Raw genomic sequence first — 25,848 nt, 5'->3', positions numbered from 1 at the left:
AGAGCAATTCTCTACGAAATCGGTCTTTTTTCTTCAATTTTAATTTTTGTATTTTTTAATCCGACTGAAACTTTTTTGGTGCCTTCGGTATGCCCAAAGAAGCCATTTTGCATCATTAGTTTGTCCATATAATTTTCCATACAAATTTGGCAGCTGTCCATACAAAAATGATGTATGAAAATTCAAAAATCTGTATCTTTTGAAGGAATTTTTTGATCGATTTGGTGTCTTCGGCAAAGTTGTAGGTATGGATACGGACTACACTGGAAAAAAATAATACACGGTAAAAAAAATTTGGTGATTTTTTTATTTAACTTTTTATCACTAAAACTTGATTTACAAAAAAGCACTATTTTTAATTTTTTTTATTTTTTGATATGTTTTAGAGGACATAAAATGCCAACTTTTCAGAAATTTCCAGGTTGTGCAAAAAATCATTGACCGAGTTATGAATTTTTTAATCAATACTGATTTTTTCAAAAAATCGAAATTTTGGTCGTAAAATTTTTCAACTTCATTTTTCGATGTAAAATCAAATTTGCAATCAAAAAGTACTTTAGTGAAATTTTGATAAAGTGCACCGTTTTCAAGTTATAGCCATATTTAAGTGACTTTTTTGAAAATAGTCGCAGTTTTTTATTTTTTAAAATTAGTGCACATGTTTGCCCAGTTTTGAAAAAAATATTTTTGAAAAGCTGAGAAAATTCTCTATATTTTGCTTATTCGGACTTTGTTGATACGACCTTTAGTTGCTGAGATATTGCAATGCAAAGGTTTAAAACGTTACTTAATCCACCTAGGTGAATGGGGGCTTCCTCTTCTCGGTTCATACACAAATAAATGTATTGAGAATGTACATGTATATATAGAGGCGATTCGTTGATTGAGTTCTAAAATTCAACTAAATTGGTAATATTATTGTTCACAATGATAAAGCTTAATTTTCTGGGTACAATGACCCTTTGTACGACCGCAAAGGATTTAAAATGGATTTTAAAACAATTTAAAATAATAACTTTGCGATCCTTTTTGACTGAAAGCAGAATACTTAGTATATAGTCTAGAGACTTACTAAATCGAATGCTATTCAATCCGAGTAGAAGTAAAATACGCCCATGTTCGTCGACGAAAATCCATGTAAGCAATGCACGCGAGTTTTTACACCGTGACGGCATAGGGGGATGGCGTCACTATTTTTAGACCACGTTTTCCACTTTTTCTTATCGAAACCGACTACTTTATCGACTTCATTTTGCTGGGCGAGATAGGACGCCGTCTATTTTTAGACGATGACTCAGCACTTTTGCACTTAAAAAAACGTTACTTAATCCACCCTTAGGTGGTTGGCGCCTTCCTCACATTTAAAGGGTGCTATCTAAAATGCAAAAAGTTCGTAAATAACACTTAAGTGCTTATAACTTTTGATAGGGTTGTCAGATCTTCAATGTTTTGGACGCGTTAGAAAGGTCTTTTGAATACCCATCCTACGATAGGTCGCATGAGAGATCCGGAAAACGTTTCCATCAGCATATCTGAGATCCGGCCTCCAAAAAATACATAAATAACTCTGAAGTGCTCATAACTTTCGATAGGGTTGTCAGATCTTCAATGTTTTGGACGCGTTGGAAAGGTCTTTTGAATACCTATCCAACGATAGGTCGCATGAGAGATCCGGACAGCATTTTCATCAAAATATCTGAGATCCGGCCTCGAAAAAGTGCTTAAATAACACTTAAGTGCTTATAACTTTTGATAGGGTTGTCAGATCTTCAATGTTTTGGACGCATTGGAAAGCTCTTTTGAATACCTATCCAACGATAGGTCGCATGAGAGATCCGGACAACGTTTTCATCAACATATCTGAGATCCGGCCTCCAAAAAGTGTATAAATTACACTTAAGTGCTTATAACTTTTGATAGGATAGTCAGATCTTCAATGTCTTGGACGCGTTGGAAAGGTCTTTTAAATACCTTTCCGAAAATGTACAGCATGACTGGTTTTCTTACAAAAACCACCCTTTTTAGAATCTTCCGGACTTTTGCTAAAATCGTTTTTTTAGCATAACTTTTGAAGTACTTAACTTAACTGCATAATTTTTAATAGCGACTTATGGGACCTCAAGACGGATCGAATGACGCCAAAACGGACAAAATCGGTTCAGCAAATGTCGAGATAATCGAGTGACAATTTTTTGATCAACATCCCACCACACACACAGACATTTGCTCAGAATTTGATTCTGAGTCGATAGGTATACATGAAGGTGGGTCTAGGAGGTCTAATTGAGAAGTTCATTTTTCGAGTGATTTTATAACCTTTCCTCAGTAACGTGAGGAAGGCAAAACCAGATGGCAGCACGATGTAACGCCACGTCCCTATGCAGTGCTCGAACGAGTCAAAATTTCCGTAAACTCTCTCCTTCTCTCACCTTGCATTCCGCTCTCACCTTCTACAGCTAAAGCGAAAATTTAAGAAAGGGTAAAAAGTGTATCGCTAACGGAGTCGATCGATGGCTCATGGATAGGTATCTAAGAACACATTACATATTGTCATTTCCCGAAATGACTTGACTTGTCCTGGCTTGGCGAAGACGTTTTTGAGGCTATTCTGGTCCTGATTAAGGGACGACAGAATCTTAGCATGCTGGACGCGATTCACAAAGGGAATTTTATTTCCTAAAATGACATTCGAAGCACGATGAAAAATGCTTTCGAGTGAAGTATAATAGTTCTGGGTTTTTTTAGCCGGATGGGCGAACCAGCATGTGATAATGCATTGGTATCGTCAAAAATAGCAGTTTAGTGCAGATATTAGCGACTAAGCCTAATAATTCGTCGAGATATGTATCTCATTGGATTGGGGTTTGAAAAAGCTTTACAAAAATGTGCAACATGCCGAAATTTTGGTTAATTTTGGCCACGTTTTAGTCGATTTGGAGGCGGCTGAATGCAAACAGTTTTCTTAAAGTGGCTGTAACTTTGGCTAATTTCAATGGATTTTTGTCCCGTTTCAGCCGTGGATGGAGGACATTCCAGACTACCTAGTTGTGCAAAAATGAAGCAATTTTGAAAATTTTTCATCGTTTTTGTTTTTCCATTTTAGTTTTGCAAATCGTTTTTCGTAAATATCTTTTGACAGGAAAGGGCTACGGGAAGATTTTCAATAGCGACTTATCGGAAGCTAAGAGGGATCGAATGCAACCGGAAGTGTCCAAATCCGTTCAGCCATTTCCGAGAAATCGAAGTGCAATTTTTGGCCAATTTTCAAGTGATTTTATATGGCATTCCTCGGAGAGAAGCCAAAACTCGGTTCCCCAAAATAAAATAATCTGCCGTAAACCAATTGCGACCAGTTGGTCGCGTTCTTGTTGCACTCTTCTCAACAAGTCGAGTCGGCGTAGTGAGCTAGGGCGCGCCCTAGAATTTTATTTTTGGCCGTGGGTTCGAATCTCGTTCTCTCCCGCTCGCTCTCTGAGCTGATTTGTTTTTTCTCTCTGCGCGTTGTCGAGCAATCTTCCGGCCGGAAGGTGCTCGACTTGGTTTCGAGCAATCTTCCGGCCGCTCGACTTTTGGGGCCATGCTGGACCTGATTTGAGGTCGGCGGAATCTTTGCATGCTGGACGCGATTCACAAAGGAATTTTATTTCCTAAAATGACATTCGAAGCACGATGAAAAATGCTTTCGAGTGAAGTATAATAGTTCTGGGTTTTTTAGCCGGATGGGCGAACCAGCATGTGATAATGCATTGGTATCGTCAAAAATAGCAGTTTAGTGCAGATATTAGCGACTAAGCCTAATAATTCGTCGAGATATGTATCTCATTGGATTGGGGTTTGAAAAAGCTTTACAAAAATGTGCAACATGCCGAAATTTTGGTTAATTTTGGCCACGTTTTAGTCGATTTGGAGGCGGCTGAATGCAAACAGTTTTCTTAAAGTGGCTGTAACTTTGGCTAATTTCAATGGATTTTTGTCCCGTTTCAGCCGTGGATGGAGAACATTCCAGACTACCTAGTTGTGCAAAAATGAAGCAATTTTGAAAATTTTTCATCGTTTTTGTTTTTCCATTTTAGTTTTGCAAATCGTTTTTCGTAAATATCTTTTGACAGGAAAGGGCTACGGGGAAGATTTTCAATAGCGACTTATCGGAAGCTAAGAGGGATCGAATGCAACCGGAAGTGTCCAAATCCGTTCAGCCATTTCCGAGAAATCGAAGTGCAATTTTTTGGCCAATTTTCAAGTGATTTTATATGGCATTCCTCGGAGAGGAAGCCAAAAACAGGAAAATTGATGTTTTCTAAGTTTCACCCAAACAACCCACCATTTTCTATCGTCAATATCTCAGCAACTAATGGTCCGATTTTCAATGTTAATATATGAAACATTTGTGAAATTTTCCGATCTTTTCGAAAAAATATTTTCAAAATTTTCAAATCAAGACTAACATTTTAAAAGGGCGTAATATTGAATGTTTGGCCTTTTTGAAATGTTAGTCTTGATTTGAAAATTTTGAAAATATTTTTTTCGAAAAGATCGGAAAATTTTACAAATGTTTCATATATTAACATTGAAAATCGGACCATTAGTTGCTAAGATATTGACGATAGAAAATGGTGGGTTGTTTGGGTGAGACTTAGAAATCATCAATTTTCCTGTTTTTAAACCTTGCATTGCAATATCTCAGCAACTAAAGGTCGTATCAACAAAGTCCGAATAAGCAAAATATAGAGAATTTTCTCAGCTTTTCAAAAATATTTTTTTCAAAACTGGGCAAACATATGCACTAATTTTAAAAAATGAAAAACTGCGACTATTTTCAAAAAAGTCACTTAAATATGGCTATAACTTGAAAACGGTGCACTTTATCAAAATTTCACTAAAGTACTTTTTGATTGCAAATTTAATTTTACATCGAAAAATGAAGTTAAAAAATTTTTACGACCAAAATTTCGATTTTTTGAAAAAATCAGTATTGATTAAAAAATTCATAACTCGGTCAATGATTTTTTGCACAACCTGGAAATTTCTGAAAAGTTGGCATTTTATGTCCTCTAAAACATATCAAAAAATAAAAAAAATTAAAAATAGTGTTTTTTTGTAAATCAAGTTTTAGTGACAAAAAGTTAAATAAAAAAATCACCAAATTTTTTTTACCGTGTATTATTTTTTTCTAGTGTAGTCCGTATCCATACCTACAACTTTGCCGAAGACACCAAATCGATCAAAAAATTCCTTCAAGAGATACAGATTTTTGAATTTTCATACATCATTTTTGTATGGACAGCTGCCAAATTTGTATGGAAAATTATATGGACAAACTAATGATGCAAAATGGCTTCTTTGGGCATACCGAAGGCACCAAAAAAGTTTCAGTCGGATTAATAAATACAAAAAAAATCGAATGACCGAAATCCTAGAGAACTGCTCAAAAGTACTTAACAGATATTTTGATTATTTTTCTAAAGGTTCAGAAAATTTCCTATGAATTTGCCTAAGGATCTTTGATTTTTTCTCAAGTCATAGGGAAAATTTAAGACAAATAATAAAATTTAGAAATCAAGTCTAATTTATGGAAGAGTTGCTAGAATTACTAAAGAAAAATATTGTTTTCTCGTTATTACTATACTAAAAAAAGATGTTCACTCTAGACAAGATTACTGTATTATTCTTATAATGTTGACCTTGAAGCAACTTTCATTCTACGAAAAACTTTACTTACTCGTGTTTTATGTTCTTCTCTAATTTATTCAATGTTTGTTTCTGGTAATATTGTTCGTATTCTATCACCTTTCAATCCCATAGCCATAACCATTCGTCTTTTTTGTTCTTTTTTCATATTTTTACAGTCACTTTTTAAATTTTTTGGTCGTTTTTTACACTTGCTGCTAAAATGATACTATTATCGTTTGAATTTCGAAAAATATGTATAGGCATAGTATTATTTTTATATAAACGGTAGGAAATATTTGTGAAAGATGCCTAAGCCACATAATACATGTCCAACCTGCAAGCCTAAAATTATCCAAAATTGTAAAAGTATTTCTTTCCAACGCCTTTGGGTTCGGTTGTAGAGGGTTGATTAACAAAAATCGCCACATCAAATAATTTAAGTTTTTTGTTGTAATAAATTACTGAGTAAAAACTTGTGAATCTTGTAAAATAGTAGCCTGTTATCGACAAATGACAAAATAGTTCCTGCTGTCAAAATGCCCACCCTCCCTTTCCAAATTTTGTTTCAGAATTAACCCGGACCGTTTGGTACGGTATGTCCACTAGGGTGGTCCAAATCCGGACTTTCTCGGGGCTACCCCTTGAAATCATAGATCCACTAGGCTAAATTCCAAATTTGAGCTCATTCTGACCACGGGAACCTCTCCCTCTAATCCAGGGGTGCTCAAAGTTTTTGAAGGTCGGGCCAAATTTGAAGCTCAAATGAGCTTGAGGGTCAAATTTACAAAATAGGTCATCTAAAAAATGTAATAACGTAATTTTAATTTAAAAGTCTAGAAAATGCATCTATAACTCGTTTTTTTTATTTTCTGTATTCTTTAGAAATTTTTGCTAATTGAAAATAATTGAAAACAGAAAATGGCATTTTCTAATGGTATTGTTGATTTTTTGTTTTAGGTATCTGAAAAAATAGCTGAAGGTACTTGTGTTTTCAATTAAATTTTAAACTTTTTTTTATTTAAAAAATGTTGACATGTAATCTGAACAATTTATGTAACGGCGTATTTTTATCTTTAAATTAAGTGTGACTGATGAAAATTGTTGAGAGCCAGAACTGTAAGCACCCCCAATCATTATGTTCAAAAAATGTAGATTTCGACGAAAAAAACTTACATAATCCTAAACTTGCTCAAATTCTAAACGCAGAGGAAAGCACTTTAAATAACATTCAGCTGATTGCACTTAAATTTCCATTGATTTTTTGCAGTTTTTTGAATTAATATTTTGCCCCTGATATCTCGATCCAATTTTTAATCATGGAGGGAGGAGGAGGTTGGTCGAAAAAAGCTTTGAAAAATGTTTGCAAAAGGCTTGTTCCTCCAATTTCAACATTTTGTTTACCTGAATCAGATGGTAGTCAATCTGATTGACGTTGTCCAAATGTCATTAGTTGGAATCACGAGGGAAGGTTTCTAAGTGCAAATTAAGTTTGAGGATCAGTTTATAAAAGGGTTATTATGACTTTTGATTTAATATAGTATACTTATATTTTTGTAATCATTACAGATTTTTACCTAAATCAAATTTGAATGTTGTATGAATATTTCCAAAAATGTTTAAAGAAAGTTTAGACGATATTTACTAGTTTCACTCACATTGAAACGTGTGAAATTGTTTTGATTATTAACATTTATAAACAAAATCTTTGTGTCCTAAAATGGGATAAAATAATTGATAAATTATTAGTTTTTAACTAATAGTTTATTTAAAAAAAAAACATTATAAATTTTCAAATAAACTTTAATTTTGAAAAAGTATAAAATCACTTTACAAATGGTCAACGGGTCATTTTACATGATCATTTAAACATTGCGAATCAAGATTTGAATGATATTCTAAATCAAACATGACCGCAAAATAGCCGACCGGAATTATACCTTTTCTTTAAAATACATCTTTTTTCTCTTTCCAGACATGGCCGGCGGCTACCTGTGCTTCGTCATTTCGATCCTGTGCATCGGCGTGGTGACGGCCATCATCGGTGACGTCGCGTCCCACTTTGGCTGCACGCTCGGCATCAAGGACTCCGTCACCGCCATCGTGTTCGTCGCGTTGGGAACGAGTATACCGGGTACGGAACCGGCAGTTTTGCCCCATGACGGTTTCGGGTCTAACTTTGTTTTCGTTCCAGATACGTTCGCCAGTAAGGTGGCCGCCATCCAGGACAAGTATGCGGACGCCAGCGTGGGCAACGTCACGGGCAGTAACGCCGTCAACGTGTTCCTCGGCATCGGAGTGGCCTGGACCATTGCCGCCTGCTACCATGCCTTCCACGGACGGGAGTTTGAGGTGCAACCCGGAACGTAAGTTTTGCGGATGAGGTTCTTTTTAGCACAGGTTACTGAACTGATCAAGTGGTTTTGGGTTTTCAGGTTGGCCTTCTCGGTGACGCTTTTCTGTACGGAGGCGCTGGTCGCGATCCTGGTGCTGGTGTTCCGTAGAAATCCCAAGATCGGTGGTGAACTGGGAGGTCCCAAGAAGCCAAAGTACCTCACTGCCATCTTCTTCTTCTCGCTGTGGATCATCTACCTGGTGATGAGCAGTTTAGAGGCGTACGGCATCATCAAGGGCTTCTAAGGAGATGGCACAGCACAGTTTGGATAGCAACTTCAACCTTGGTGCCCCTGAACAGTCCTGTCGAAGGCACACACACACACACACACAAACAAACAAACACACATTTTCATGTTCAAGAACCATCGTGATCACGCCCATTTATCGACTCATTCGCAGCACCACAGCCACACCAAATGTTGGTCGGAGATCGACCGACACTGGACCCTGTTGGAACGGGAGTAGCTAGCGCGACATGAAGCAAATCAAAAGTCAACGATTAAGTCCAAAAGTCAATCATTAACTTATTTGAATGCAACTACCACACTAGGTTTTACTTAAGAAGAAAAATAAAAATAAAATAATTTGCCTTACTTTTAGAACAAACGAACAAAACAACAAAATTGTAACGCGTGAACAACAAAACCAACCAAACAACAAATAAAACACAGCAAAACCCAGTTGAGCTGCGCCACGTGGGCCAGTAAAATACAAGACATTTTAGTTTACTACCTGTACTGTTGATAATTTGTAAGCCAGAGAGAAAGAAAAAAAAGTTATATTTAACGCCAAACTGCGGGACACCAGCTGCTGCCGACGGTGCGTTGTTTCCGGGCAGCAGCTGACGTCCCGCTCGTGGCTAGTTGGCCGCGGCTCGAATACCGCGCGTCCAGCTGCCGCCACCGTCAAAAATAAGAGAAAATGCCAAATTGTTAAGGATTAATACTATTTAATTGAATAAAAGTGAAGAAAATATAGAGTGTACTAGAACGGTAAGCTAATGTTAAACTAGGATAATAAATGAAGCAAGAAAACAAGCAAAATTTTCGCGCCAAAAACATGACAAAGAATAAAGGTGCGCGGACGTGGGACAAATTTTGTTTGTTGAATAAATGTTGAATTCTTTATTTTTTATGATTAAGATTACGTTCAAAACCAATTTTCTGGGTTGCGACTCAACCCCGCGACTGCCTCTCGTGCAGGCTCAGCATGGATTCTAGTCAAATCTCGAATTTATTAGCCCTTGTTTATTCACACCCTCCAGGATCGATATCTGAACGAAAGGCGTTATTTCCGATCGCTTGTAAATAGTCATCCATGCTTTCAAGCTGAACACGTTTCCTGAAATCGATATTGCTTGCTCCATTTCAAAATCCTCTTACTATTACGAAAAAAGAAATCAAAAATAAACCGTTACTTGTAAAGAGCGCAGAAGACATATCTTATTTAGAGTCGTGTTTTTCGAAAAACCCAAGAAAAAAATGTGTAAAATTCCTGATGTAATCACGGCTCCAAACCATAATAGGCTAAAACCCAGCGGTCCAAATCGAAGCAAAGCTCTAGTTTAGAACAAAATGGCGTATCTTTGCGACGTTTTAGTACACACACACACACACACACACTAGCACGTCCCTAGAAAACTGAAACTACGCAGAGTAGCAAGTAGACCAAACGCCAATAACGGACCATAAAAATAACTCACAACCACACCGACCCCGTTTGTACTAAAAGCATTTCAATCGCCATTTTCTTTTATGTTTTGCGCAAACACACACACACACACACTTGACACCAAACAACACTCCACATAGTGAAACTAAGCTATGAAGTATTCTTGCCACTCCGCAAAGCAAGCGCAACACGTGCGCGTGCCAGCCTCCATTTTGGATGGTGCCAACTGTCAAAGTTATGATACAAAATGGCGGCTCGCTCGCGCGCGCGTCTCCCTCAATCAGTTCAGAGAAAGAAACACACACACAAGCAGGTGAACGATTTGAAAAAAAACTCTTCCATTTCAAATTCGCGTTAGAACTTAAGGCGACTTTCTGTTTTTATTATCCTAGGTTTTAGGGGCTCCTAAGTTTAGAACAATCATAGCTTTCGTTTGTAAGGATATTAGTAGGGTAAGGTATTGTTGAGCAAACCTATAAACAAAAAACGTCCACTTACACACACACGTCTAGGGCGCGAACGATCGAGCGTGGAAAAATGCTAACCTTATTTTTTGTAACGAGCGAAATAAAGAAGAAAAAACGCAACGCAGTGATTCTAAACAAACAAAAATCAGAAACAGCGAAATTGTTTTCCCATATATTGCCATAATGATATAGAAACTTCTTGTGAGGAATGTTTTAAAAAAGGGAAGCCACAACATTTATAAAACCGAGAAAGAAACGCTTCAAGATGGCTGACAAAGCGCGTTATTGTTGGCAAGTTTTTCGGTTTGTGATTTGAATTTTTTGGGGCTGAAAATGGCCGTGAGATGCAGATTTATATTTGTTGATTATTTCCTAGTTGTTGAGAGATGTAACCGAACCGTGAAACCTGAGAGAGAAATTAGAACAACAATAAACCAGATGAAGATGCTCTGTAGCGAACGTGTTCGTAAAGTAAGAACAAATATTTATAAGAGATGGACGCGAACAGGACGCAGCTGGATTTATATTTTTATGAAAGATATAAACAAATGGTGACAACAAGCCACATAGCCACACATAAACGAAGCAAAATAGCGAATCCACCTGAATGTATAAGATCAGTCTGTTATAGCCACAAGATTTTCTGAAAAAAAAACTCTTAATGTTACCCTACCTTTAATAGCAGTGCAGTAACTCTAATGATCAATAAAGTTCCATAATTACCAACCGAATGGCCACGTGTAGTGACTGTCATCTATGTGAGCAATCCTCCCTCCCCTTAAACTTCTTCATATTTCAACTGAAAAAGTGTGTTCCAACAGTTGTAGAGAGTCAAAGAAGAACACGTTTATACTAACAACAACAACAAAAAACAAAAATAGGAAAACATATGTTGATGTGCAAACAAAATACAAATGTAACTTTCTTCCAATCGAGAATCCAAAGTACTAATTCAAATCTACTCTAGTTTCTCGTCAATACAGAAGAGTAGAATTGCTGAACATGCACACAAGATTAAAACGAAAAAAAAAACAGACAAGACAATTTTACCGTGAACTCAATGTTTAAAACACAACCCGGTTAAGCTAATAAAGAAATGTGTACCAAAAAAACAACAATCATGTAGAGACAAAACAAAACACCGGAATGTGGAACTCCTCTCCTAGTGACTTCCGAATCGTTCGATGTGCAATATTAATCGTAATCAAATCGTAAGCAAAAAGCCCTTTTTTATACTGATGGCAATAATCCACCTAAAGAAAAGCGAGAGATAGATAGCGAAAAGCGCAGATCGAGTAGCTTTCAAATGTTTGGTTTTCCCCTTTTTCACCCTTTTTAAAGTACTATCCTCTATAAAACTAGTCCTAACCTTTAACCAACTTATAGCAACAACAAAAAAAAACAATGAAAGTCCAACTCAAAATCGGAAACAAAGCGAAATTCTAACTCTCCCTATTCTTGACTAACTATCGTGTAAAAAATCAAACTAGTATCGATATTAAACGGAAATGCTATAACCTCTAAGAAATCCTAAAATTTATATACAATCTTCTTTCAAGTGTCACACCAGACCACTGATTTTCTTACACAACAAATCCTATTTTGAAGCAACTATATCGAACTCGAAAAAAATTCCACTATTCCCAAAAAAACAAACTACTACTATCAAACTCATTTCCTCTAACGTTTCCTGTACTTAAATAAACCACACGAAAAAAAAACCTTTTACAATTACGGCCAAAATACGCAGTACTCTCCCCCTTTTCCAAACTGTACACACCTAAACATTGTCAATAGCCCAGGATGCTGACCAGCAAAAGAAGAAATTTATACAAAAAATCACCCCGACACCCACAAACACACACTCCACCAAACCACACAGTCACGATACACAGATGCTAGAAGGGAGGAAGAACAGCGAAAAAGGGAAAAGAAGAAAAGCAGCAGACGAGCAACCCAAATCGTCTAATAGCAAATAGAGCAGCAACAACAACAACAAAAGTAATAAAGAAACGAAATAAAAAGCTTGTGTTGATTTTTTCTAGTGTGGTTGAAAGAAAGCTCCTGGCATTCCATGGAAAAGAAACAAAGCGAGCTTCACGGACGTCCGCTGCATTGGAAATGAACCTGAAAGCTTTGGTTGTTTTCAGGGGCAACTTTGTAACATGGTCACTCTATTCGTTTATTTGTTTTTCATTCAGCTATAATAAATTAATATAAACAAGTCCAACTGAATCAAGGGTTTGTGTCGAAGCTAGCACATGGCAAGCTTTAGTAGAACAGTGCTACACCTCACTTCCTCACACCCCCGCCAATCCGTCCGATAAGCCAAACAGTCCTGGAGAAAGCACAACTTGCACCTCCACGTATGGGAAGACTTGCTGGGTTAAACCTGCTGAGAGGAACTTGCACGATCAAGCCCTCTCGGAAAGCCTGGAATGAATTAGAACAGGAAAGCCAGATGACAAATATGTAAGAGGGAACGAGATGCCTTCAGTAATATTGCCAAAATCTGTTCGGGTAAATTCGTTATTCGAAACTACGAAATTTCTCACGAAATTACGTACTTCCGTTCAACCTTTCCCTAATGACGCTTTCTGAGGAAAGTTACAATTTCTACTCGTCCACTTGGTCCTGAGTCGCGGAAGAGGCAGCAGCGCCGATCCAGTAGTCAAGCCCCCCGGTGTGTTTAGTGACGGTAACTCGAGTGAAACGAGTGATCTGTAGATTTGTGTAGTTAATCTTTGTTCTTTCCTGTAGTGTCCAACCTTAGCTTAGCTAGTAGTTTGTGCGGTCCGATTCTGTGTGCGAAGAGGAATTAAAAGGTAAAGTACCTAGTGTGTGTGTTGATGTGTGATGTGTGTTAATCGTCGCCAAACAGCCGACGACGGCGTTCTGTTCTAGAGTCGGAACCAACCGCCTCCTACCAGCTCGTGCTCGCCACACCGCCACCAAAAGCCTTAGCCGCCCTGCTGACCCCGCGGTCTCAGCGATCGAGCCCCGGAAGGCCCACTGGGATCCGGAAGGGAGACCACACGCTACACGTGGCTCCAGGGAGAGCCATCCATTGCGCCAGCCGTTCCTGTCCAGCCGCTGGTCCAGATTCGCCGCAGAAGTTCACCAGACCGTAGACGTCGGTCCTCGTGGTCACGCGCCGTCCAGGTTCCAGAAGGAGGCGACCCGTCCACCAGGCCGGCCAGCCGGCCAAGCCCGATTTCAACCAGGCCGCCCCCTTAAGATCGCGCGCCTTTCATCTGCTCGGAAGAATATCGCACCGCGCGGTGCACTAGCGACGCGTAAGCCAATCAACGAAACCGGTCCGTGAGTACTCACCTATAACGTAAAACCGCATGCGTACGCACTCGTAGACGTCGTCCGAGTTGCCAAAAACACACACACACATTTTCTAAGGCTCGTTGCCCTTTCCCGAGCCTAGTTCCGTTGGTCACCGTTACACCTGTGACCTCCGGGCTAACGTAACTAAGCCCCAGAACAAATCCGCACACAGATAGTTAGTAGAGAGAGAGAGAACCAAGAAGAGAAGAGGAAATGAACACGTAGGACACTACAAACATGTAACTTAAACCTAGGTTAAAAATGTACAATTAAAAACCACATTTAGCATGCAATATATCTCGTTTTTCACCTCCCCCAAGACGTTGTTAGCGTAGTTATTTTGGTGAACGAAATGTCTCTCTCACCAGATTAGTTGCACGGGTCTAGAGGTCCCTCGCTTCGCATTCGACGTCTCCACGTTTTTGTTACTGTTGTTTTACTCCAAGTGCAAGGCTGCTTGGGAATCTCAGCCTGGGGTCTTTTCCCGTCGCAGCGATTGGTGCGGGGTAGAAATTATCCTGTGAGGATCCAGAGCGAACAGGTGACTGGTTGTTCGGACGGACAACGGGTGGCCCCGTTCAGTTTTGGATATTTTTGGAGTCATCGCACGCGAAGCGGAGTACCTCTTACCTATTTTGAGTCCCTTGAACGTTCCCCCATTCATTTCAGGTTTTTACAAAACGACCCGCCCTGCGGCTGGGTCTAGTCGGGCATAAACCAGGCAAGTCGGTCCTCTACGGAGGTGGCGCATAAACCGTTTGCTAATTAACAAACCCGTGGGACGGTTATCGGACGGATTCCTTCGTGGCTACGATTTGCGTACCACAAATTGGCGCCCAACGTTTTGGGTCTTCTTTCATTCTTTTTTCTATTGAGAGTTCATTAGAACGAGTTTCGTGGGTTCTTAGAGCAAATATTCCTTTATTGGGTTTCTATTGGTGGATCGATTACTCCTTCCTGTTTTTGGTTGTTGTATCACTATTTATTTATTCATTTATTTATTTATTCTATTTATTTATTTATTTATTTAATTATTTATTTATTTATTTATTTATTTAATTATTTATTGTTAGTTTGATAATTTATGTACACGATAAACTTACGTTATTGAGCACATAACATACAATTTTGCTCATCACATTTTTGATACTGTGAAGTTAAAAGAAATACGATGAAATTCCCACACGCGAGACATTTGTCAAATGAGGAAGTGGACTACGAACTCAGACTGAGGAACAAAGAGGAAGAAACACGACAGAATCTTAATTCGAAGCGTGATATATTGCGAAAACTATTCCAAATTGATCGAAATGAGAAACATAATTATCCTGATCCACCTTATCAATGGGAAGACGAAATGGAATTTGTGAAATCGAAGGTAGATGGACTGTTGTTGATCGCACAAGGGAAGATCGAAAGTGAAACTCGATCAAAATTAGTTCATTATTACTACCGGATACAGAGGGCAATAGCACAAACACAAGAAGGACAGAAATTGCAGAAAGCACTTTTGACACCAGTCTCGAGGCTACTCCAATCGGTCTCTTCGGAAGGAAATTTCACTCAAAGTGAACCGGATACGGATACAGATAATAAAGGAAAGCCAAACACAAACCCGAATCCAAACCCCAATCCAAATCCAAATCCAAACCCTAATCCCAATCCCAATCCCAATCCCAACCCAAACCCAAATCCAAATCCAGACGTCAACCCAAACCCAACCGTCGAGGAATTGTGGGAAGTAATCAAACGTCTTCAGACAGAGCTGGAAATATCTAGAGAGGAGAACCGAAGAGCAACAGAAAGTGACTCTAGCGAGTCAGTTCGGGTACCGCGCCCAGTTTCCCCCCCGAGACATCCGCCAAGACCAAGACCAGGCTTCGAGTCATCTGTAAGTTCCAGGAACGACAACTTCAGAGAACGTTACCACCGAAACCATCAGAGAAGGATTGAACATTGGAAAATTTCGTTTACGGGAGAGCCCAATTCACTGTCGGTTGAAGATTTTCTGTTCAGACTAAAACAAATTGCGAAAAGGGAAGAAGTAACTGATCAAAAACTTCTACGGATGTTCACATGGTACTTGACGGAGTAGCAGCAAACTGGTTTTTCACATACGCCGACGAAGTCAAGACTTGGGAAGATTTTGAAAAGCGAATCAGACTGCGATTTGGCAACCCTAATCAGGATCAAGGAATTCGTCAAGCACTACAGAACCGGAAACAACAAAGGAATGAGCCTTTTGCAGCTTTTGTAGACGAGATTGGACGTTTAAATAAGATGCTATCTAAACCTCTGTCGAAGAGACGGCAATTCGAAATCATTTGGGACAACATGCGATCGTATTACTATACAAAACTGTCTACTACTACGGTTGTGGACTTGGATCACCTGAAAAGCTTGAACCGAGGAATCGATGCAGCCGATTCTCACCTACAGCAAATACTGGCCAAGCAACAGCAGCATGTTCATCACGTTGACTACGAAGAGGAAGAAGTTGGAGCAGAAGAGATGGAGTTTGTCGACGCGATTCAACCACACTCCGGGCCGAGTGGGTTTCGAGCTCAAGGGAACAGAAACAGGAACTTCCGAACGTTCAACCCACCACGAGAACCAAGCCAGTCGTTCAACACGCCGCAGGAACCTTCGAACCAGCAGCCAGCAGCTCGGCAACAAGTTTTCCCAAACTCATCGTCTAGCTGCTGGAACTGTAAACAAACTGGACACAACTGGCGAGTCTGCAGGGAACCGAAGTCAATATTCTGTTATGGCTGCGGGAATTGGGGAAAACAATCCGTTCATGCACCAGATGTGCAGCAGCTCATGTAACAACAAATCCGAACCAGAACACTAACGCGGGAAACTACTAGAGGGATGTACGACGGGGAATCCTAACATTCCTTATTGTGAAAGTATTCCCAATCAACCTACCGGCTACGACCCGTTGAATCAAGTCCACACAATCAAAATTGAGACAAAAAAATGTCCATACCTACGAGTGCGAGTTTTTGATGACGAGTTCACAGCGCTTCTCGATTCAGGCGCGGGGATAAGCGTAATCAATTCGCTGAATCTGTCACTGAAGTACGGTATGAAACTACAACCAACAAGACTAAGAGTAAGCACAGCGGACAACACGGAGTACAAATGCCTCGGCTACCTCAACATTCCATACACATACAAGAACGTGACACGTGTAGTTCCAACTGTCGTAGTACCGGAGATATCGAAACCAATTCTTGGCTGCAATTTCTGGCGTAGCTTTGGGATCACGCCAATGGCAGATCTTGGAAATGGACCAGAACCGGTGGGCGAGTTCAACATGGCGGAGGAGACGATCGCGTTTACCCTGGAACCAGTTGGCACACTGCCGGAACTACCGACCATGGAACAAGACACAACACTAGACGTACCAACCTTTGATATTCCAGAAGGAGGCAGGAACCAACGGAAGAAACGATCGAAGTAGAACACGAGTTAACGGAGCAGCAGCGTCAAGATCTTCTGGCAGTGGTAAAGCAGTTTGAGTTCACCAGCAGCGGGAAACTAGGACGAACGAATTTAATCGAACACGAAATAGTTTTGAAGGAAGGCGCGAAACCAAAAAATCAGCCTGTTTATCGTTGTTCACCGAACATTCAAAAAGAGGTTGATTCAGAGATCGAGCGATTCAAGCAGATGGGAGTCATTGAAGAATGTTACAGTGAATGGACAAATCCGTTAGTCCCAGTTCGGAAGTCAAACGGAAAGATTCGGGTGTGTCTAGACTCCCGCAGGATCAACTCCATGACGGTTAAAGACACTTATCCAATCCGCAATATGCTGGAGATCTTTGGGAAAGTTGCTTGACGGAGGAGCAGCATGGTTTATTGGTAAAACATATCATCCGCGCACCACCAAACCGAAGTGCGCATCTCTTCTGTTGCGCGAAAAAAATCTGTTGCGCCGTCCAAAAATGGAGTGGTTTGTCGTAAGCGTATACATCAGCCAATAGAGCTTTATGACGTTTCGCGTACGCACACTAGCGCACCATTTGATTTTGCTGCCTGACAAAATTTAACCTCACTTTATTTTCGTGTACGTACACGCAATACATACGCACGTAGTTTACTCTATGGCGCAACGGGCTTTGACAGGTTGCGCTCGGATTTTGATTTTTGTCTGCCTCCACAACAAGAGGAATGCGATATTAGCATTTAGAGTAAAAATATACAATATTTTAGCGAAATTTAAATTTCAGAAGATACGTTGGAAAATCTTCTACCACTGCTAATCATTTTGAAAATAAAGTTATGACTGAGTTTTTGAATATGTGGATACGTTGGAAAATCTTCTACCACTGCTAATCATTTTGAAAATAAAGTTATGACTGAGTTTTTGAATATGTGGGATTTATTTAGAAATTAAAATCCTAAAACCATTACTTTTAGTGATTATTTTGGTTGTAAATTTTAGATTTCAATTCTGATGAGAATATAATCCTATTCCTGATCCTGAGTCAATTTCACAGTAGAGCAATTCTCTACGAAATCGGTCTTTTTTCTTAAATTTTAAATTTTGTATTTTTTAATCCGACTGAAACTTTTTTGGTGCCTTCGGTATGCCCAAAGAAGCCATTTTGCATCATTAGTTTGTCCATATAATTTTACATACAAATTTGGCAGCTGGCCATACAAAAATAATGCATGAACATTCAAAAATCTTTATCTTTTTAGGGAATTTTTTGATCGATTTGGTGTCTTGGGCAAAGTTGTAGGTATGGATATGGACTGCACTGAAAAAAAATGATGCACGGTAAAAAAATTTTTGGTGATTTTTTATTTAACTTTTTGTCATTAAAACTTGATTTGCAAAAAAAACAACTTTTATTTTTTTTTTTTGATATGTTTTAGAGGACATCAAATGCCAACTTCTCAAAAATTTCCAGGTTGTGCAAAAAATCTTTGAGTGAGTTATGAATTTTTGAAACAATACTGATTTTTTCAAAAAATCAAAAAATTGGTCGCAAAAAATTTTCAACTTCATTTTTTGATGTAAAATCAAATTTGCAATCAAAAAGTACTTTAGTAAAATTTTGATAAAGTGCATCGTTTTCAAGTTAAATCCATTTTTAGGTGACTTTTTAGAAAATAGTCGCAGTTTTTCATTTTTTTAAATTAGTGCACATGTTTGCCCACTTTTGAGAAAAATATTTTTGAAAAGCTGACAAAATTTTCTATATTTTGCACTTTTGAACTTTGTTGATACAACCCTTAGTTGCTGAGATATTGCCATGCAAAGGTTTAAAAACAGGAAAATTGTTGTTTTCTAATTCCCACCCGAACAACACACCATTTTCCAATGTCGATATCTCAGCAACTAAGGGTTGTATCAACAAAGTTCAAAAGTGCAAAATATAGAAAATTTTGTCAGCTTTTCAAAAATATTTTTTTCAAAAGTGGGCAAACATGTGCACTAATTTTAAAAAATGAAAAACTGCGACTATTTTCAAAAAAGTCACCTAAAAATGGATTTAACTTGAAAACGGTGCACTTTATCAAAATTTTACGAAAGTACTTTTTGATTGCAAAATTTTTGCGACCAATTTTTCGATTTTTTGAAAAAATCAGTATTGATTCAAAAATTCATAACTCTCTCAAAGATTTTTGCATAACCTGGAAATTTCTGAAAAGTTGGCATTTTATGTCCTCTAAAACATATCAAAAAATTAAAAAAAATTAAAAATAGTGTTTTTTTGCAGATCAAGTTTAAGTGACAAAAAGTTAAATAAAAAATCACCAAAAATTTTTTTACCGTGCATCATTTTTTTTCAGTGCAGTCCATATCCATACCTACAACTTTGCCGAAGACACCAAATCGATCAAAAAATTCCCTAAAAAGATAAAGATTTTTGAATGTTCATGCATCATTTTTGTATGGCCAGCTGCCAAATTTGTATGTAAAATTATATGGACAAACTAATGATGCAAAATGGCTTCTTTGGGCATACCGAAGGAACCAAAAAAGTTTTAGTCGGATTAAAAAATACAAAATAAATCGAATGACCGAAATCTGAGAGAATTGCTCAGTAGAGACATGCATGAGGGTGCTGATTTTCATCTATTTTAACCCGTTAAATATCAAAGTTAAAAAAACGTCGATTCACATTAATTAAAAATCAAGTTTGTTTCCAAGAATACTGTTCTAGAAAACACGGCGTGTTGCTTTCAAATCAAATCCAGTTGCGTTTTAAGATTCGATTAAACAAATGTTTGCTAAAATCTAAAAAAAAGCAAAAAACAGAAAAAAACTGTAATAAAAGGAAGGGACTGTTTATGAGAAATTAATAAATAAAACTCTACTCTTTATAGAATGTTTCTATGAAGACACTTTCAAGACATTTTAATTTACAGCAAATAACATAAACCATAATTCGTTTCCATGAACAAAGTGACAATGTTTACATACATGCAACATGCATTTCAACTCAACAATTTATTGAACTGCTCAATTACCTAGCTAAGCCTTACAACTAGACTTAACTTAAACGACTCTCTCTGTTGCTGTTATTATTCACACTCAATTGGCAATCGTTTATAAACAATCTCTCATCCTGCTCTCAACAATCAACCATCACGGATTTTGGTTTATTCAAGTGCGCAATCCCTAATCCTTGCCGATTAGATACGACGAGTTGATAACCACCTGCAGCTGGACGGCTTGCAGCAGGTTAAAACCTTTGGCTTGTAGGACGACGTGTTAAACGCATCCACTTGACTTCTTCAAGGGCGACATTGACAATAAATTTAGCGCACAAGCACCAATGCAGTTAACAGGAAACACGCCAAACTGACCGCAGCGCTGACGGAAGCAGCCGCAGTTGTCGTTTCGACGGCCATCGTGGTCATACTAATCGCTTCAGTCGTTGTTGCTTCCGTGGTCGTCGTTGTTACACCTTCCGTAACAGTCACTGTTCCCGTTGTAGTTGAGATTGCCTCACTCGTTGTCACTTCCGTGGTGGAGGTTTCCGAAAGGGTTGAGGTCTCCTCTGTCACTGTCGAACTTTCTTCGGGATCGTTAGTTGTGGTTTCTGAAGGGGATGAATTTTCCTCTGTCACTGTCGAACTTTCTTCGGGATCAACTGTCGTAGTTTCTGAAAGAGTTGAGTTCTCTTCTGTGACAGTTGTTGAGTTTTCCTCTGTCACTGTTGAACTTTCCTCTGTAACTGTCGTTCCTTCAGGATCGGCGGTCGATGTTTCTGAAGGGGTTGAGGTCTCCTCTGTAACTGTCGTTAAACTTTCCTCTGTCCCTGTCGAACTTTCTTCAGGATCAGCTGTCGTAGTTTCTGAAAGAGTTGAGTTCTCTTCTGTGACAGTTGTTGAGTTTTCCTCTGTCACTGTTGAACTTTCTTCAGGGTCAGCTGTCGTAGTCACTGAAGGGGTTGAACTTTCTTCTGTGAGAGTGGTTGAATTTTCTTCTGTAACATCTGTCAAATTTTCCGAAGGGTCAGCTGTCGTTGTTTCCGTAGAGGTTGAGCTCCCATCTGTGACAGTTGTTGAGTTTTCCTCTGTAACTGTCGTTTGATTTTCTGCGGGGTCAATAGTAGTAGTTTCTGAAGGGGTTGAATTTTCCTCTGTAACTGTCGTTGAATTGTCCGAAGGATCAGCTGTTGAAGTTTCGGAAGGTGTTGAGTTTTGTTCTGTAGCAGTTGTTTGGTTTTCCTCTGTAACCTCTGTAAAATTTTCTGCCGAGTTTTCTGTCGTAGTTTCCGAAGGAGTTGAGTTTACTTCTGTCACTGTTGAACTTTCAACAGGTTCAACAGTAGTAGGTGCTGAGTTTTCATCTGTAAGCGCTGTTGAGCTTTCCGAGTAGTCAGCTGTCGTAGTTTCTGTAGGAGTTGAGCTTGCCTCTGTTTCTGTTGAGCTTTCTGCAGGGTCAGCAGTCGTAGATACTGAAGGAATTGAACTGTCTTCTGTGACTGCCGTTACACTTTCTGAAGCATCAGTAGTTGTCGTTTCTTGAGAGTTGGATATCTCATCAGTACTCTCCGTGGAGACGATTTCCGTTGTTGCCGGGCTGTCAACTCCAGTTTTATCCGCAACTGCAGTCATTCCTTCTCCTTCTGACTTTTCCACCTCCAAATTACTGCTCTCTTCAGCAGCTCCATTTGTAGCTGTGGTACTCGAAGATGCGGTTGTCACCGAACTGCTCGATGAAGCTGTTGTGACAGGCGCAACCTTGTCAGTAACGTCGATTTCATTTTCTGCCGGATCAGCTCCATCATCCGAGGTCGGTTCTTCTGCGGCGTCTATATCAACCAGCGGGCTGATTCGGTCGTGGTCGATAGTTGAGTCAGTAAAATCCACCTTACTGACCACTGCTGTGGGTTTGCTGAATCAGAAGAAAAAAAGAAGTTATGTATTTGACTACTTTGTCTCGCAATCAAAAATTTATAATATAGTTTTATGAATTGAGGATTTAAATTTAAAATTTTAGGAATTTGTTAGAAAATATAACCTGAATCTGAGTTTCTTTATTATGTACTTAAGAGCGAGTTTTTCACCAATGTGTAACAGGTCGTATCAAGGTGCTCCGATTTGGACGAAACTTTCAGCGTTTGTTTGTCTATACTAGGGACCAAAAACTACCAGATTATTATCAACAACAGTTTTACAATACTTGTAATGAAGCACCCGCAGTCGAGCAGTTTTTGACAGTTCGCTCCATAAGAAAGGGGGTCTCGTGGCGCAGGGGTAGCGGCTTCGGCTGCCGATCCCGATGATGCTATGAGACGCGGGTTCGATTCCCGCCTTATCCACTGAGCTTCTATCGGATGGTGAAGTAAAACGTCGGTCCCGGTTTCTCCTGTCTCGTCAGAGGCGCTGGAGCAGAAATCCCACGTTAGAGGAAGGCCATGCCCCGGGGGGCGTAGTGCCAATAGTTTCGTTTTTTCGTTTTTCCATAAGAAATACATTGTAGAAAAAAGCAAAAACTGCTCGAATGGAAATGCTCCATTGTTATAAATCTCGTTTTTTTTTGCAAAACTATTTTAAATTGATTCCAACCTTGTTCTTGCATGATCTTGTTGCTCGATTGGAACCCCGATTTGACAGTTCGATTGGAACCCTGAGAGTGACATTTTGCCTCTCCATATAGAGTTATCTACGTGCGCATGTATTGCGTGTACGTACACGAAAAAAGTGAGGTTAAAATTTGTACCAGCCAGCAAAACCAATGGTGCGCTAGTGTGTGTGAGATCGGGCTTAGAAAGCTCTATAGGCTCTCTAGTCTATACATGAGATGAACTCATGCCAAATATGGAATCTGTACGACAAAGGGAAGTGGGGTAAAACGGGCCTTGCAGTTTGAGGTCGAAAAAACATAAAAAATCTTAAAATTGCTCGCATTTCAGTAAAACTTGATCATTTCCAACTCTCTTAGATGCATTCGAAAGGTCTTTTGAAGCACTTCAAAATGAGCCATAGACATCCAGGATTGGTTTAACTTTTTCTCATAGCTTTTGCAAATTACTGTTAAAAATGGATTTTTTTAAAACCTTAATATCTTTTTGCAACAGCATCCAACACCCATTCTCCCCTGAGTCAAAAGTTAGGGAATTTCATGGACTATAAGCCTACGGCAATAACATTTCGGCCAATCGCAGTTTTTCTCATAGTTTTTCGATTTTTCTATAACAAACATTTCACAACGTTAGTTTTTGCCCTGTAGGCTTCCATAGCGGCACTATTCGGTCTCAATTTTGTCATATTCGGAACCCTCGGAAAATTTCACGTTAGTTAGAATTATTGATGTTGTAAAGTTGATTCAAAAAATATTTAAATAAAACATTTAAGAAAAAAGAAATAGATCTTATTTACCCTGTGATCAATAAGTCAAATGCTGTATCAAGTAGGCGAAACCCTGTTTTACCCCCAATCCAACAAATTGTTAAAAAATATTTTAATTCATTCTAAATGGCATTTTTTTCAATTAAATTTACAACTCCAATACTTCTAACTATCGTTAAATTTTCCGAGGATTCCGAATATGACAAATTTGAGACCAAATAGTGCCGCTATGGAAGCCTACAGGGCAAAAACTAACGTTGTAAATGTTTGTTATAGAAAAATCGAAAAGCTATGAAAAAAACTGCGATTGGCCAAAAAGTTATTGCCTTAGGCTTATAGTCCATGAAATTCCCTAACTTTTGACCTATGGGAGTATGGGTGTTGGATGCTGTTGCAAAAAGATATTAAGGTTTTAAAAAATCCATTTTTAACAGTAATTTGCAAAAGCTAAGAGAACATATTAAACCAATCCTGGATGTCTATGGCTCGTTTTGAAGTGCTTCAAAAGACCTTTTGAATGCAACTAAGAGAGTTGGAAATGATCAAGTTTTACTGAAACGCGAGCAATTTTAAGATTTTTTATGTTTTTTCGACCTCAAACTTCAAGGCCCGTTTTACCCCACTTCCCTTTGTCGCACAGGGCTCATATTTGGCATGAGTTCATCTCATGTATAGACAAACAAACGCTGAAAGTTTCATCCAAATCAGAGCACCTCGATACGACCTCTAGAACAAACCGAGCAATATTTACAAAAACTGCCTCTTAACTTTTAAAATAATATTTATTTTAACCTCCTCAAATATCAAAATATTAAGCTGCAACATTGCTAAAACTGCTGTCCCAATTCGCCCCATGTGTCCCGATTCGCTTCAGATGATGGTACTTCAAATTGAAGTTTCTCTAATTGAATGTATTGTACTAATTCTTCTTACGCAGCGTTACTTAGATGTTTTACTGCCTCTCAAATGGTAAGGTAAAACCACTGACGTCAGTGGTAAAACGTTATATTTCAGGATTTAGCTCTAGGTAGAAAAGAGTAAATAAAGAAATATGTCAAGAACTTCCTCAACAGTTCCGAAAAATATCAGGCCAATGCTTATTTTATCCCCTTATCAAACAATCAAAAATATATATTAGCTAAAAACTAAAATTTTCATTAATGACATTAATACAGAACGTTTATTAATGCTTGTTTAATCAAATAAAGGCCATTTAATCTTTTTACAAATTAGATTTTTTTATCACGGATCAGAAAAAGATGTGAAACATAAAATTTGAAATTTGGTATTTTTTTAATATGACACTCGTAAATTTTAAAGTGAATAAAAATCATAAGTCTCCTTACGATTCTGCAGGTGTATTTTCTCTGTTGAACTGTATTGGTACCATAATTTTAAATAATTTTGGACGTTCACTAAGAACAACGATTTGGAATAACTGTACAGCTTGAACTCTTCAATGTATGCATAAGGGCTTTAGTTGTCAATTTCACAACCTTGTTATAATTTCACTTTTTTTCACTTCAAGATCACATTATTTTTCCTCCTTTCTCACCATGCCATGATGACCAATCTACGTCAACATACCTATCATAGAAAAGAGGATTTCCACTGGCTAGCGCCACCAACGCTGCCGCGGTGGCCACAAAACTAAGCACTAAACTCCTCATCACTATCACAGTTCCGTTCCAGGAGGGGTAGGCAGTCAGGCGAATTTCCCAATTTCGATCGATGTCTCTCGATGTTGTCACCCGTATCGCTCGAGAACAACTGAATCCTTGCCAATAAATAGGGCCCGCTTTAATAAGCCACCATCTTCCGTATTGGAAAAAAAAGGTTCGCACTTGATTGCCAATTTACACCCCCTACAATACCAACATCACAAGTACTCGTCACAGAACACGACACATCATTCCGATACCCGAAAGGTAGTAATTTCCCAGGGCCCGGTACGGCGGCGAACGACGACGGCGTCAAATCTGCCGCAACGTTTTATCAGCTGCCGCGTTGAGTTCAGTCCGGGAGAAACCTTCGAGTTTGAACCTCCCGACTTTTCTGACTCACGCTGGCGAACCTTTCTGCCAGACGACAGAATTCCTTATCGCCGTCTCCAAGAGCAAAGGCAAAGCTGGAAAGTCTTCAGGTAATCGAACCCGCTTAAACGCTTATCCTGATCCAGAGGAGCCACTCCGTTTTACGACCTGCTCAAACGGACTCGAAATGACTGACTGGGCCTAGGTGGAGACCTCGAAGTAATCGAACCCTCAATGAGGCATACGGCTGACGGTCGGCGGCGGCGTTCACGGGAGGACAAGGACGATGAATATATTAAATAATGAGAGACAAGTCCTCACGGGAAAGGGGACAGCTGCAGGCAGGGCCAATTACCTGGATTTTTCTGTGAATGACTGAGTGTGTGTGTGGCCAAACATTTGTGTGACGAAATAAGGTGCATCAGGTATTGATTGGAGTCGGTGGCAGAA

At 39.0% G+C, this 25,848-nt stretch overlaps 2 protein-coding genes and 1 long non-coding RNA gene across 18 annotated transcripts in view; 2 read left to right on the top strand and 1 right to left on the bottom strand.

Annotated features, from left to right (window-relative positions):
• Positions 1–12,226, top strand: part of LOC6037489 (sodium/calcium exchanger 1) — a 270,881-nt gene extending 258,655 nt beyond the window's left edge. For all 15 annotated transcript variants that reach the window (XM_038249777.1, XM_038249774.1, XM_038249775.1 and 12 more), the window contains 3 exons: positions 7,643–7,801; positions 7,862–8,033; positions 8,103–12,226. In XM_038249777.1, coding sequence (XP_038105705.1) covers positions 7,643–7,801; positions 7,862–8,033; positions 8,103–8,307 — 536 coding nt within the window. In that variant the 3' untranslated portion in view covers positions 8,308–12,226. The remainder of the gene's footprint in view (positions 1–7,642; positions 7,802–7,861; positions 8,034–8,102) is intronic.
• Positions 12,227–12,745: 519 nt separating this feature from the next.
• LOC119765467 lies at positions 12,746–13,462 on the top strand. Its single transcript, XR_005276753.1, has 3 exons — positions 12,746–12,900; positions 12,963–13,027; positions 13,084–13,462. It is a non-coding gene; the product is annotated as an uncharacterized LOC119765467 (long non-coding RNA).
• Positions 13,463–19,881: 6,419 nt separating this feature from the next.
• LOC119765355 (flocculation protein FLO11-like) lies at positions 19,882–25,609 on the bottom strand. Of its 2 annotated transcripts, XM_038249074.1 has the most exons (3): positions 24,953–25,609; positions 20,927–21,908; positions 19,882–20,734 (listed from the first exon to the last, which is right to left on the bottom strand). In XM_038249074.1, exons 1-3 carry the CDS (start codon positions 25,033–25,035, stop codon positions 20,324–20,326), a joined length of 1,476 nt encoding a protein of 491 aa, XP_038105002.1. In that variant the 5' UTR covers positions 25,036–25,609; the 3' UTR covers positions 19,882–20,323. The 2 variants fall into 2 exon arrangements, with proteins under 2 accessions (XP_038105002.1, XP_038105000.1); XM_038249072.1 differs by having other exon boundaries at positions 19,882–21,908; positions 24,953–25,607.
• Between the last annotated feature and the right edge of the window lie 239 nt (positions 25,610–25,848).

This window comes from Culex quinquefasciatus, chromosome 1, assembly GCF_015732765.1.
Source record: "Culex quinquefasciatus strain JHB chromosome 1, VPISU_Cqui_1.0_pri_paternal, whole genome shotgun sequence".
NCBI lineage: Eukaryota > Metazoa > Arthropoda > Insecta > Diptera > Culicidae > Culex > Culex quinquefasciatus.
The sequence above is the reverse complement of the archived record's forward strand: the minus strand, read 5'-3'. Positions and strand labels throughout refer to the sequence as shown.